The 15,547-nt window shown below is 35.5% G+C and overlaps 1 protein-coding gene across 1 annotated transcript in view; it reads left to right on the plus strand.

Annotated features, from left to right (window-relative positions):
• EYS (eyes shut homolog) overlaps positions 1-15,547 on the plus strand; it is a 614,241-nt gene that overhangs the window by 208,241 nt on the left and 390,453 nt on the right. The window contains exons 18-19 of the mRNA XM_041410576.1: positions 118-196; positions 12,118-12,317. Coding sequence (XP_041266510.1) covers positions 118-196; positions 12,118-12,317 — 279 coding nt within the window. The remainder of the gene's footprint in view (positions 1-117; positions 197-12,117; positions 12,318-15,547) is intronic.

Here is a 15,547-nt window from a genome sequence, read left to right on the forward strand (position 1 = left end):
CAGGGATTACAGTAGGTTACATCAGACCACTATTTTGAAATGCATGGAATGATACTACTAGTGCTGTATCTGGAACAAAATAAGTAAAGAGCTAAATAACACTCTTTTGTATTTCAGATGCGTAGATCTTATTGATGGGTATCAATGCTCTTGTGAACCTGGATGGACCAGCTCAAGATGTGAGATAAATATTAATGTATGTTTTCAAAATGTTTTTTTAATTATAGAGGAAAGGGTAATATGTCGTTGAAACTCATCTTTATTTAGTTAACCTCTGAAGTCAGTATATCGAAAATGTATGATAGAAATTCAGTTGTTTAAAATCCATTCTGAAAACTGCATTACTTTTTGCTTACATGACAGTGCATTAGAAAAGACCATTAAAAAAATGTCGAAAGAAGTTTAAAGGTGAAGTGTGAATGATAAATCTGGAAAGCCACAGCAAGATAAGCCAACATTACCTGAATATCATTTGTCCCTCAGTTTGGGATGAAGAGTATAATTAACTAATTTGTGAGTTTGAATCTCATTTGCTGCAGTTTAGCTGCATATTTGAATAGTAAATCTCAAGGTACAATGTTCTACACTGAAAGTTGCCATGGCTTGTCTTTAAATTTCAAAAGCCATGCAATATTAAAATTTTATGGTATAAAACCATGGGGTTCTAAATACTCTGCCCACTTAGTCCTCTGAAGTTCATGAATAGTTTTATGCTCTCACGGGGAATGGATGTGGTCAAGAAGTGATCCATATATATAAGTCTGTGCTGTGGAGATTCCCATGGTCAGCAAACCCATTTTAGAAGGTGACTACATCTGCCAGAACAGTGAACAGAGTTTACAGTATTGACTATACTTTGTAGAAAGTATTCAATTGATTTTGACTTTTTTAGGTTTTCTGCCAAATGGATATGGTTTAATATGATCTTGCGGTATGATCCTTTTAAATGCATTTCATCTCCTGAGAAAATCTAGCATGAGAAAGTTTGGCTTGAACTTTCCTTCAGGCTATCTGGCTTCTAATATTGTGCTACTGAATTGTCAAAAAACATTCCAAAATGTTATAGAATCTTCTTTTTAGTTTATGTGTGAATGCATGGACTTTTCATAATTTTTATTTACAGCTTAAAGTACTAAATAACTAAAAATGTGTCATATTACATAAAGGAAGTATGGTCCATAATTTTTCTGTTGAAAATCCATAAAAGTTTCACACAAGGTGTAATTCTAGCTGGTATATTAGTTCCAAACTCTTTTACAGAATGAAAAAAGCCAGAAAAATAAGTAATCCAGCTCTACAGAATGCCCATCATGGTATGATAAGATATGGTATTGCAAATCTGTATGTTTATCATTTTTTGCAAAGCTAATACAGAATACCCTTGGGTAATATTTTCTCCTGAAGCATCCATGATTTACACTTTTCTCCATTTGAAGAGAACAAGAGATTCAATGACCTGTAGACAACATAATAAAATTATGTTCAAAAGATCATCATATTTCATAGCAAGACGTTTGAAAATGCATAGATTAGAAACTCATAGGAAGAAACAATATATATATACCTTTGACAGATAAGTCTGTCACAGTAACATCTTCATTTTCTGATAGTCTTTCAATTTGCATGCAGTATGATTTCCAGATTACACTATGCTGCAAATGTCATATTTTAAAGGTTCCATCATTGCATTCATCCTGCTTAGACATATACCTATGCAACACTTACAATGATCAGCTAGGCTTTCTGACTATGTAGGGCTATGCATATCATAATAATCGTAGTAAGCTTATGCTCTGTAATTGTTTTTTTTTCTAGAGTAGTTTCAGCCACTTCTTTAATTTTAAAAAATAATCATTATTTAATCTGATATATGTATATCTTCTATTTTTCTTTCTTTCATAACTTGAAGGTACATTTCTTTGTATTAAGGGCTATGCAATTTCATTTGGTGCAGGAGCCAAGATTCTGTTTAGAAAGGGGTCTGCAGGAGTGGCTTTTGTGAGAACAGGCAAGGGGCTGCACCATGGTGGAAACAACCCATTTGGGTCAGCTCCAACCAACCAACTGTACGGAAGAGTTGAGCCTCTCACTTAAGATGATGGCACATTTGTAGAAACATATTTAAGAAAGAGCAGAAAACACCGTTCGACAGAGAAAGGAGTGAGGTGGGGAAATAATTATGAGAAACAACCAGGCAGTATCCACAGTCATTGAAGGAGAGGGAAGAGGAGCTCAAAATGCTGCAGCAGAGATTGTCAGAGCTGTAGCCCCTGAAGAGAATCATGGTGGAGCAGGTATTTGCCAGTAGTTCATGGAGAGAACCATGCCAGAGCAGACATCTGCACTGCAGGCCACATAAGACCCCATGCTGCAACTTGTGAATATGGCCTGGGTGTTGCAGCCCATGGAGTGCCCCAACAGGAGCAGGCTGTAGGCAAGAACTGTGATGCATGGAGAGAAGCCCATGCAGGAGCAGTTTCATCCTGCAGCACATGAAGAGGACCCACACTGAAGCATGGGAAAAGTGGGAGAAAGAAGGAGCAGCAGAGAGGAGCTGGTGTGACGCAAGATCTCTCTCTCTTTACCCAGTCTAAACTTTTCAGGGTGAAACAAGGAAGTAGAGCACTTAAATAGAGAAGTGAAGATGAGCCTGGGAAGGAGTGTGGATTTACACTTTTTTCTGCTTCTCACTGGTCTGTTTGTGGTTGAACATAAATTATTATTTTACCCATGTCAAGTCTGATTTGCCTGTTACAGTAAATGGCAAGTGATATCTCTGTCCTTATCAATCTAAGAGCTTTGTCATCTTCTTTTCTTTCCTTGTCATTTAGGAGGAGGAAGAGTGAGAGAATGGCTGGGTGGTCATTACAAGATCAGCAACTAAAATGATTCAAATAACCAGTTTAAAAATAATATTTATGTGTGTATATGTATTTCCCTAGGCATACTTGGATCTTCTTTCTTTACTTTTTTACCCTGATTTTTTTTTCTTTTTTTACTCTGGATTTTTTCATCCTCGCCTATGTGGCTATAGAGTTTTCAAGAAAATACACTTCAAAACTTTCTCTGATTGTCTAGTACTTTTAGGTACAAAATAAGCACTTTGTAATAATAACCTATAACTTTTGCGTATCAATTATGGAGTGTGTATATTGGAACTTCCCTATCTGCTACAGTTTTCATTGCTTTTTAATTTATGGAATTCAGTCAAAAACAAGTAACAGTAAAAATATATGCACTATATGAACCAATTTCAATACACACAATTCCCTTTGACATTTATATATTTTTGAAATTATAAAATGAATGTACATAAAGGAAAATTGATCTTTACTCTCTGATAAACATAGAATAATAAAATGTGCAGTAATAGCAATTATGGCTAGTAGTAGACATTGCTTCTTAATTTTTTTGGCTTTTTCTTTCTTTGCTATGATGGATGAGACAAGATTGACAGATATGCTTCTTCTATGTTCAGTTAAGATGGCTCATCCTGTCAAAAAAGAAGCAAAAAGCATTTTGAGTCTTTACACAGGAAAATATTCAGCTTGTTGTTTTGGCTTGTATCTGATAGCTGTGATCAGACTGCATCCTAGATTTGTTCTATTTTATCTGGTTTTACTGATCTTTTATCTTTGTTTTCATAAAAGATAGAAATAAATAGTAAATCAGGAAAATCAGCTAATTTTATGTGCAAAAGTACCACAGCTTATGCACATGTAGAGGCTACTTCAAGCAAATAAATATTTGTTCATCAGGACCAGCCAGATTGCAAAAAAGACATGGGTATGGCCAACATTGATGGATGTACAAAGACCCTCAAATAAAGTGGATGTCTCTCAGATATATTTTCAGACTCCTGATTATTTTTTACCTATTGCTAATTAGTTTAAAAAGCATTTGATAAAGTAAGTAATTTCTTGAAATAAGCTAAACTAAGATGAACTTCGCAAAAAAAAAAAAGGGGTTTAAAGTGGTTTATGCACAAGATGCAGATAGGTAAATCTAAGAGTAGGAAGAAAGGGAGACACCCACTTTATTGTGCAAAACACAATACCTGTAATTACAGACCCACAGGACGATTTCAGTGTGTGTAATACTTCAGAGACATCTGGTCATGACATAGGAAGTTTTTTAAGTCAGACTGACTGAATTAGAGAGTCTTTTAAGTAGAAAGTAATAAGAAAAATAGATAATATTGATTGGTGAAACAAAGAAATGGGTGAGACCTACAAGAATGTTGAAGAGGAGTTTCACACCCAAAGCGCTAAGCCCTCTGAAGACATTCAACTGACAGGCATATTTATAATCTATGACATGAGAATATCCTATCAACTGATATCATAGTATGATCTTGCATCACAGATACTCTAGCAACAGAGTATATCCTAAACCCCAGGAATATTAATTTATTATATCCAGTTTCAGGAAAATAAATTGTAAAAGTGAAGCCCACAAGCATATTAACAGCTATTAAACAAATAATGTTAAGAGCCCAGGTAAAATGTATGCTATAGCTGAAGAACGCAAAGTGCTTCAAAGCCCCTGACTAGCTAAAGAAGGAAACTTAAAACTGTTACAAGGGAAAAAATGGCATTTTGATAAATGGAGATCTTGCCTATATGGAAAGAATAGAAACATTTTCAATACATATTAATTCAAATGTTGGCAGGAATTTCAAAAACCTAAACCACAAATTTGAAAGTGTCTTTTAAAGAGCACTCTAACTTATAAAAATTCACATCTGTCAAAATCTGGAATCAGGGAATTGGTGGGATTGCTTGATGGTGAAAGTGCAAAATGTACACTCAAACAAGGCTTGAGAGAAACTTAGTGAATTCTTTGCATTTGACAAATTCAAGAAGACCCTCACAGAATGGAAAGAGGGAAAAGGTGGCAGATAAGCCTCAGTGTAAAGGAATACTCTAGGGAGAAATAGCCTCATACAACTGAATTCAATTGTCAGTTACAATTCGGGAAAGAAGATTTGGAACAATTATTCACAGCTCTCTGAAGTCATTGTCTCAATCTACAGTCACAGCAAAGCATAACAAATCTTGCTGGGCATGATCAGGAAAAGGATGAGGAACAAGAGAGAGGACATGATTTCCCTTCTACATAAAACTGAGGTTGGCTCGCACATTGGTTACTGTGCACAGTTTTGGACTTTGCACCTTAAGGGAAGTTAGAGAAGCTATGGAGAGCAACAAATATTCTGTGAATTGCCTAGCCTATATATAAGGAGATATTTAAAGGCCTCAAATTGTTCCCTGTAAAGAGGGGAAATTGGAAGGAAATGTAATTAAGATTTAGAAAACTGCTGCAGAAGAAGATAAATGGAAAATCACTTCCCCAGATTTTGTAGTGAGGAAGAAACACTTGGTGGGGGACATGATAAAAATAAACAGAGAAATATCTGGAAGAAGCCAAACTACTTTGTTTCAGAGGAAGCAGAGAACACCTAGAACTTCCTGCCCCAGCCTCAAAGGCTGGGGAGTCAGGTTATCTCTTAGTAGGTGAAGAAAAATTAGGCATGTCACACACACCAGGTTCATAAGTGAATGATAAATTAATCAATCAGGGAAATACAGGTTTTCATGTCTGATTAGACAGTGCACCTTGCTGAAGAGAGGATGCATGGGACATAGATTTTGCTAAAGTGGCTTTCCCTCAATCACTACTGTAGACAGAGTACTGGGGCAGATGGAGCACTGGTCTGATCCAGTATGACCCTGCTTTCTAATTTTTTTTCAAAATTAAATTTATTTTTATTATTTTTTCTCTTTTCCTTGTGCTCATAACACAAAATTTCAAGGCAAAACATTCTTATCATTTTGAACACCTTTTGAATTATTTTGGATAAAGCCAACATTTTGAAAGGTGGACCCAAGTTTTCCCTGTTCAGTCCTCAAGATGTTGTATATATATTCAACCTAAGAAAAGAAAAAGTTTTGGGAAGTATATTCTCAAACAAAATTAATACATGATTATATTAACTGCAAAAAATAGTGTAATAATTTTACCCGTTAGAAAAATACATTTTATTTATAGTTTTGTCAAACATCAAATAGTAATATATCTGGACCAGTCATCTACATGTCTCAGTATAAATCTCATACTTTTGCAAGGTATCAATACTATTGACATTTAACCCAAAGTATATACACTGTAAAATTAGGTGATTTTCTCAAAATCTGGATTCAGCATTAATTAAAACCATATGTATATTATATTCTGTATGTAAAAAGCTTTAATTTATAACATTAATTAGCTTCTAAAGCACTTATTTACAGCATTTTTTCCTTTCTGCATGCTTTATTTTTTTATTTCATTCCAAACTCTTAGCCACATGGCTCTTACTTATTAAAAAGCCTTCAGTTTTGACCTGATAATAGTGTTGTCCTATCATTAAGTGAATGGAAGCATGCCTCTTGAAAACATCTTTCTATTATGGTGCAATATTATCTTTAAATTCCTTTCTTATCCATTTCTTTTCTCCCCTTACCTCCCCCTGCAATCACCATAGTGGATTTGAATGAGTTCTCTTAAGAATTATTCCACTTTATAATTATTTTTGGTACAAAGCAAAACTTCACTTAAATAAAAATAGGTCTACATTTGCAATTTTTTTTTGCATTGAATCTCTTTTATAAAAATAGATTTTAAAGATTAGTTAGAAATAATTTTGTATTTCTAATCAGCATTTCCAAGGCAGACTATTGGAAAACAGTCCTTTCTGCTGGAAAATAAAAAAAAAAAATCCTAACTTCCAAAACACACCTCCAGATTCTTTTTTAAGAAACAGTGTTGAACAGATGCTATTCACTATTTTTATTAGTTTGCCAAAATGTGTTCCCTTAGAGCCTGTTTCAAGCTATGGACTGTGAATTTGATGATAATATAATGATATATGTAGAAAGTTGGGCTTTCTTAGACAGAATAACCTCACTTTCAAAGACAGATGTCAGTATGGATCCACAGATTTGGATATGGAAGTAGTATGCCTTGAGCAAAGTGCCTTCTAGGTCACTTGTTAAGAGTCCAGATTTCAGAACAATTCCCTGCCAGAAGAACCAGTGAACTGTGCCATGCCAAGGTGGACTCTCTTAAGGGACAGTCATTTTCTTCCTAGTACAAACAAGATTTACTACACCATGACATCCAGAGAACAGGAAATACAGAGAAGAAATAATAAATTATTGCACTCTAATAAATGTAGTGGATCTTGCATGGCATGGTTTGAACAAAGAATTCTTAATATAATCTACCTTTAAATGAGCTGCATTACTAGAAATCTCAATATTCTTTCACTTTTTTTGCCTTCATTTTTAAATTGCCTTGCTATGCTAGAAAAATCAATAAGTACTTATATTTACTGTAAACATAGTTTAGTAAAAATAAATCCAGAAAATCACCGGTCTGTTCTCCTGTTAGAAGTATGTATTTTTTTCCATTCACTTACATCTCCATGGAAATTAATACCTGTATTTAACTTTTATTTGCCTGGAGCATATGTTTTAGAGACTCCTCAAGCCTTTATCTTAAAACATAATGAGGTAGAAGATCAACATTTAGCAGAGACTGATCCTCAGTGGTCAAGCTGAACTTTATCTCTTACTGCATATATCTGGATTTGGGGAATCCCAGTGGTTATTTTTGTACTATCTCTGGGAGTTAAATGCTCGATTTATAATAGCTCTTGTGAAAATAATTGTGCATTGCCATTATCTCAGTTTTTTGTTGATTATGTACACATGAGAACACGCATAGAACTGTCAAGAATTCTGGAACTTCTATACAAATAATTACAATTGCATAATTTTAATTTATTTTAATAAATTATTTTCTTTGCCTTGGAGCTTATGAACGCCACACATGTTTTGAAAGGTGAGCTGTGAAGGGGAGCACTGGTGTGCTGTAAAGTGTGAGTATTGGGCATCCCTTATGCATGTGAGGAAGGCTGGGAATAAGCAGAGCACTTCAACTGAAGTCAGTAAGGGTGGAGCATTTTGGGGTATTTTGGTGACAGTGTAAGCAACAAACCTCTTCAGAGCAAGAAGATGAGATGATAAGGCCTTAGGAGACGTTTTCTGTCCTGGTTTCCTTGTCTGTGTATGGCTGTAGCCCTGGTTTGACTGAAGCTGCTCTTGAATGGAACAAACAAAACAGAAAGCGAAAAAGAAAAAGGGCAATGATGGCCACAGGAAAGCTAGGCATCACAGCTCCATTTGGACAGGTTACTTGCTCTGATAGGACAGAAAAAAAAAAGTTTTACAGCCTATGAATACTCAGGTGTAGTGAGTTCTCTTTGGCCACACATCCACACTGCACAGCCACTCCTACACTCCCCCTCCTTCTCAGGAGAGAGGGAGGAAATAAGAAGAGAAGCATGTGGGTCAAGATAAGGACTGGGAGATCAGTCATGATCTCTGATTATTGTCACAAGAAAAACAGTCTCAGCCTGAGAAAGAATAATTGAAATTACTGTTAATGAAAAACTAAAAGGCTTTCCTTCCAACCTGCCAGAAAACGTTTTCCTGAAGAGTCTCCTCTCCAGGGGCTGCAGCTTCTGCCCAGAGCATGGTCAAGCATGGGCTCTCCCACAGGCTGCAAACTCCTTCAGGGCGTGGAACATCTATCTGCTGTGGTGTGATGGTCACACATGTGGCAGTGTGGATACCTGCTCCTATGTGGTCCTTTGTGGGCTAGAAGGGGCCAACCTGCCTCACAATGGTCTTCTTGAGGATCTGCCCAGGGATCCCTGGTGGACACTGCCTCCCCCTCCTTCTTCTCTGACCTTTCAAGCTGCAAGGGTTTTTTTCACGCTTCTTCCTCACTCCTGTCTCCGATGCTTTTCCTCATGTTTTTATACACTTCCTAAACACATTGCTGCTGCTCTGGCTGTGGGCCCAGCCGCAGCCTGCAGTGGGCAGTTGGATACAGCTGGAACCGGCTGTGTCTGGCCGGGCAGCCCTGGCCTCCCCTCACAGAGTGTCCACACCTCCCAACACTGCAAGCAAAACTTTGCCACATGAAGCTATTTTAACAGCTCTTTTAACCTGAGTTGTCTCAATCTCTTGTGTTGGACGAAGCCGTCTGCCAGGCCTGCAGCAGTGTATTGCTGCTTGGGCCAGAGCACAGCAGGGCGGTGAGGCCGGGTGGGTGTGAATTTGGAGAGTCTGGCACATGCACACAGGGTCCCAATGCTGCTATGGCCACAGGGAAGCCTTGAGCCACCTGGTCACAGCTGGGCGAGCCGAAGGCGCCCAGTCATACAATGAGACTTACAGTGCTCTCAGAGGAAAAAAAAAATGAATTAGGGCATAAAAAAAATGAAGAAATATGAGAGAATAGTAATTAAAAGGAGTGCTGGACATTTGCAGAATGTCCTGTGGAAGAAAACAAGCTGGGGACCAAAGGTCCCCATGACCTTTCGGTGTTATGACTGCTCAGTGGGCCCTGGAGGTCTCAGCATGTTCTCTGCTTTTTAAATGGAATAATTCTGCTGAGAAGTCCAACTCAGAGCTGAAAGTAATTTTGTGCCTTTTGGAAGGAGTTTAATTTTGGTATTATTTTCTTTGTGGTTGGTTCATTTTCGGCTGGTTGGATTTTTGCGTTTTGGGTGTTTTTTGTGTGTGTGTCGCTTTGGTTCTTTTTTTTTTTTTTTTTTGTTCCTAAACATTTATTGCTATCAAATTATTGGTAGAAGTTGCACAAATTCTTAAGAGGTTTGCTGTCAGATTTTGTCTCTGAAACTTAAAAAGTATGCATTTTTAAATTCCTGTTCAAATTAAAGTTCCAGATTTAGTAAAGATTTAAGAGACCTCATGAAAATAAGAAGCTACAAATTTAAGTATAAATAAGTCAGTAATTGTGACACTCCTATATATCAAAAAATTTGTGTTTTGGAAAAGCTATAATGACCCATTTTTGTGAATGTTATTCTTGTAGTTTTCATTTTTCTTAGTTATTCAGAGGCAATTTTCCTTATGTGATCACTTCTAAGCAAGAAAAGGTTAAAATTATATATTATTAGGTTGGGAACTGGGCAGATGATGTGACCAAGAAAGTATTTTTCTCCTACTGTACTGAAGAAGAGGGGCAATGTTTCTAGGACTGTGAGTCCCTATTGTTGCTCCGACTTGGCAGCAGTCTGGTTAGGGGTCATAGTTAAGATTCAATCTCCTATTATATAAAGGAAGAAAAAATGAAAATATCATTAGTGTTCCAATGAACTTGTCTTGAGATAATCAGGGTAGCTAAGAATTTTCTGCAGAGCCAGCTATTCCCTAGTGTCATGTTGCAAAATCAGTCTCTGGTGGGATCTAAGATAGGCAAAACTTGGTAACAAGTTGTCTTGCAACTTCAGTTTGTCATCTCATGTCCTTGTTCTTTAGACTAAAATCTACAGTATTTGGTGGTAGTGTGGTAGCTCATTAAGTTTGGGATAAAGTTATTTGTGGCATTTTTAACATAGTTCTGTCTTTACACTGACAAAATATTCTTGCATGAGTTAAGAGCAGTACAGACTAGCACTTCTCTGGTAGTAGTGTGCTCTGTTTTTTTTCAAATCTAATGACAAACAGAATGTACTGGAAAGTGATGGGAGTGGTTTCTTTCCTACAAACTGTCTGACATTTATCTTACTGTAAAATCTTAAAAGAATATTACAATTCAGAGAAGAAAATAAAAAGGTTTTGTGTTGCTCTAAACGTGGTGCAACTTGAAACTTGGTACTACTCAAATAAAGCTGTGAACTTTAGTCTGAGCTTTGAATTTATCATTAGTTACTTTGATGATTTCAGTAATTTTTGGACTTTAACTTTTGAATCATAATTAATTAAAAATTTGATCCAGTAATTAGTGTAGATTTAATTTATTCTGCTAATGAGAAAAAATAAATTTTGGGTTTGTAGTGTGGAATAAAAGTGAGTACAAATTAAGAAGACTGGACAAGTTAATGGAATGGAGAAAAGTCAGAGAGTTGGAACTGAGAATTGAGAATTTTTTAAAACAAAAAAAGAACACTACTGTCTGCCAAAAATAATAAAAAAAGTAATTAATATAGCAAAAGATTACTTCTAGAACCTAGACACAGAAATTTTGGCAGTCTGTAAGGCTATCTCCATCTTCCTGTGGGATATATAATTCAATTAGCTTATGTAATGCTCACTAATAAATCATCCTATATACACCCAGCTGGAGAGCTTATAGGAAAATAAGTTGTTTTCTCAAAATTCCCCATGGATAGCTGCATTTGTATTCTGTCAAAGCTACTGTATTACCTGGAGGAAATGTGAGTGCCCTTGGATATCCTTAAAGAATTAAACCTTCTAAAGTTATGGGAGTGTGAAAATAAATTTAAAATACTGGATTTAGCCAGACTATTTGGGTTGCAGCTGCAAAATACTACTCCTTTGGGATACAGGTAAAATCTAGGTTTCTGTGATCAAGGGCAAGCATGTATTTCTTGCACTGTCTATTGCACTAACTAAACTCTCCTGTAATGCTGGAGAAATATTAACTTGCTGCTAATTCATGTGGATTGAATTTGATGATTTTTACATTAACCTTATCAGAGGAAATTGTTATTATGTGAACACATAAACATGTTTGTATTTGCAATATTAGGCATTAATTGATAGTGATAAAAAGTTATCAGGAAATACTGATAAAAAACCTGTGTGCATTCATTTATATAAGTAATTCTTTATTCTGTCCATAATTGCATTACTAATGTGTGACTTTTACAGCAGTAGGCCCTAATGTAAAAAATTCTAATAAATAATTTTAAGACTGTGGCTCAAAAACATGCTTTAAAAATTAATCATGACTGGGATTGAATACTTTTGGTTGTAAGACTGCTTATATAAAGCTATATTTGCATCTCTGCAACATTAATGAATAAGAACAAGTATAGTGAGTGTGAGCTGTAATCAAAAGATCTCTATATAAACAAAAGATTGCATCAAATTAGAGACTTCTGTTTATCAGACAGTAAAAAAGTCCAATACTTTTTCTAATCTCCAGATTCAGTCTCTTGCACTTGTTGAGCTGAATAAGTAACTGATGTGTTTTAAAGGTGTATAATCAATCTATTATTATTTCTCTTCTCAGGAATGTGAATCTGCTCCCTGCATTAATGGAGGTTCTTGCCAGGATGCCATCAATGCATTTGTTTGTGTTTGCCTGAGTGGCTACACTGGCAGGTTTTGTGAAGTTGATGTTGACGTTTGCAGTGAGTCCACAATGAACTCAGTTCTTTGTTACAATGGAGGTGTATGTGTTGATGGACCTGGAAGTGTGTTTCATTGCAGGTTAGTATGAATACTGTCATATAATTGCTTAAATTAATACACATTGATTTGTTAATATTTCAGGGCAGTACAGATACCATCTGCACTATATGAAATCAAATGGATTTGGTGTTCAATCTAGTGGTCAAAAATATCATTATCTTAAATGACTCATTGTTTAACATCAGACTCTGATATCTGAAAAGTTATCTTCTAGTGCTTCTCAGAATCATGTGTGGAAATGTCTAACATAAAGTGACATTAAAATATTTAAAATTATTATTTTATTGTTATGTATGTACTCATGTGTTTCATACTCAAACCGAAAATGAACATGCAATCAAATTTAATGACAGGTAATTTACATGCTATGTGTGCACAGACATATCCAAAACAACATCCTAAGATCCATCATCATTATTCTCCAGCTGTTAGACTTCTGCCTAAATGCATGTAATTTTATATCTTATATACTTGTAATATAGTTTTAAAATTAGGCTACTTTATAGACTGTTAACATAATTATGAAAAATCTTAATATCTAAGTCCCTTTTCAATTGCTACATTTGTAGAAATATTAAATACTAAGAACTTATTTTATAAACATTCTTAAGAGAGAAACATAAATATCTTCCCCTATAAAATCATATGTTCAAGGTCCCTCTGGGTACTTTACTCCAGTGAATCAACTGCAGCCCTCAGCTTGGTGTCATATGCAAACTAGCTGAGCGTGCCCTTAATCTCACTATCTATGTCATTGATGAAGATATTAAATAGTGTTTATATCATGAAAACTCAAAAAATATTATGGTTTCGCTTAGACTTTTCAATACATGCTAAAGTCATTCACACTCTTGATTCTGCAGTGGGCTACTACCTGCACAAATACATCGGTTGTGACTCAGATGTCTCATAACCTGTTTCGCTCATTATTATTTGATGGCCAGTTTGAAAATTCAATCCTGTGCATTCTCCTGTTTCTTCTTTCCCAGCTCATATTCATTCTAGACTCCTCTTTTCAAGCTTAAGTACTGCAGCACCCTTTCATCTTTCACGGATGAATCCTCTGAATTAAATTTAATTGCTTATATTTTTTTCCTCTTCTGCTTGGGATTTTACACCAAACATTGTAAGGATATTTACCTTGCACTTGCTTCTGAGCCCAGCATTGACCATCAGGAGGACTTCATGGAAGAAGATTCAGGGAACTTGAAAGGAAATATAATCAGAATTTTTAGTGTTGCCAAGATTACAAAGGTTTTCATGAGTGTATAAGATATAATATAATAATGTAAGGTAGGTTGATGTAAAATACAGTTGTGATTGTGCAAAAAGAAGTACATTTGATATGTCTCCTCTGATGGGGTCCAGGGAAAGGACTTTTTTCAGCTGATTTCCTCTCCTATATTGATATGCTTTAGAAAACAGACATAATTTCCTTTCTTATCATTCAGCAGATGCTACAGTTCCAAGTAACGTCTACAAAGAAAAGTAAGAAACATAAAAAGATCATAAAGTCAGGTTTGGTACTGTGCTGTGAATGTTACGATGTGAACCCTATTCCTTTTGTACCCTTCCATTCACATGCTTTAAGCAGTCTGAACAATGCTCATGTACAAACTGGAGGATAGGAATTATATGGAGGATAGAAAAGTGGAATTGAGAAGGAAAAAAAAAAAAAGGGGAGAAATATCTCTTACTCTAGCAAAACAACATAACCATTGTGGAATTGTCAGCAAAAGGATTTTAATCCAGTATTGCTTAGAGTCTTTTTTTTTTTTGGGATATATCTTGTGATGTTTCGATTTTGGTGGCTGTTAGACCAAAAAATAAGAAGTAGTGAAAATGGTCCAGTAATGGGCAAGTGTCAGGCTGCCTTAACTGTGAGCACCACTGCCAGCTTCACCTATGATATATGTGACATTTTCCTCAGTAGTGCAATGAACACTTCTACTTTCCTTGAATTATGCATAAATCAATTACATGAACAACCCTACAGGCTTTTTGTGAGATGAATATGAGAAATACTCTTTGAGATAGTCTTCAAATTGTGTGTTATCTGAAATATCTTTCTGTCTTCAAACCCCCAGTTTAAAAATAAAACAACTCATTGGAAATGAGAGGGATGCTGGAAGTTGTAATTCAGTTCTGTCCTGGGCAGATTGCCACTGAATCAGTGCTTCAGGAAACAGATTACCACCTGAAAGGATGCCCACCTACCTTCCTTTGTATTTCAGTCTTCTCAATTAAAGAAGTGTGTGCTGGCTGCCACAACAATAAACACTATATGAATCAGTAGATTAATAATAAAGATAACATTGGGCTCAGGGGGCCTTTCAGAAGACAATTCAATCCAATATTCATATGATTGATATAATGAATATGTAATAGGAATTCCAAAGCCTTTTCATGGAATGTTACAAGTATTCTGGGGAAGAGAAATTGTTTACATAAAATACTCTGAAATTTCTCATTGTATTTAATCCACTGCTGGTTCATCTCCACTTTCGCATTTTTGGTCCCAGACCATTCAGTTTATTTAACTTTAGATTTCCAAATGTAAGCATAATAATGAGAAAAAACATTCTTCCTTCCCCTCTAATTCTTGCATTGGCCTTTTTCAAATGTTTATTTCAAGTACTTCCAGCTGATTAGGTGCAGAAGTCATAGTGTCTTGGAAGGATTATCTGTGTAGTGCTTTCAGCCTGATCAGGTGAAAATAATGTCAGCAGTCCTATGACAGGTCTTGCCTTAGATTATGTTCTTGATTATTATAGCTTCATTGTACTTTTTCAGCATTTTATAGAACATATGTGGTTTGTGAACATGTTTTTTTAAGGGAAAATGAGGAAACTTTTTATGTCATTCTGTCTTTTTCAATCTTTTTTTCATAATTTATTGTTATTAAGTTATAATTTAATGTATTTATTGTTTGTGGGTCTGAGAGATGTGTAGCACCACAAGTTTGACCCTATCTTTTGATTCACAAAGGGGGACTGCTGCTCTTTAAATCAATTTTTTATGTAATATTTGACTACATATTTTTTTTCAGAACTGAAGCTTTTTTGGCAGCATCTTTACAAGATTATTTTATACTCAAGACAGGTAAATGTGAATATTTGATCAACAGAATTACTGATAAAAATGCCAATTTTTTTCTTCCTTCAGTTCTTGAGATCTTACGAAACTTTAAAATAGGAATGTAGTATTCCACATTTCCTCAAAATAAAGTGCAATTATTTTTAAACATT

The sequence above is a fragment of the Onychostruthus taczanowskii genome, unplaced genomic scaffold, assembly GCF_017590055.1.
Source record: "Onychostruthus taczanowskii isolate IOZ18803 unplaced genomic scaffold, ASM1759005v1 scaffold33, whole genome shotgun sequence".
Taxonomy (NCBI): Eukaryota; Metazoa; Chordata; class Aves; order Passeriformes; family Passeridae; genus Onychostruthus; species Onychostruthus taczanowskii.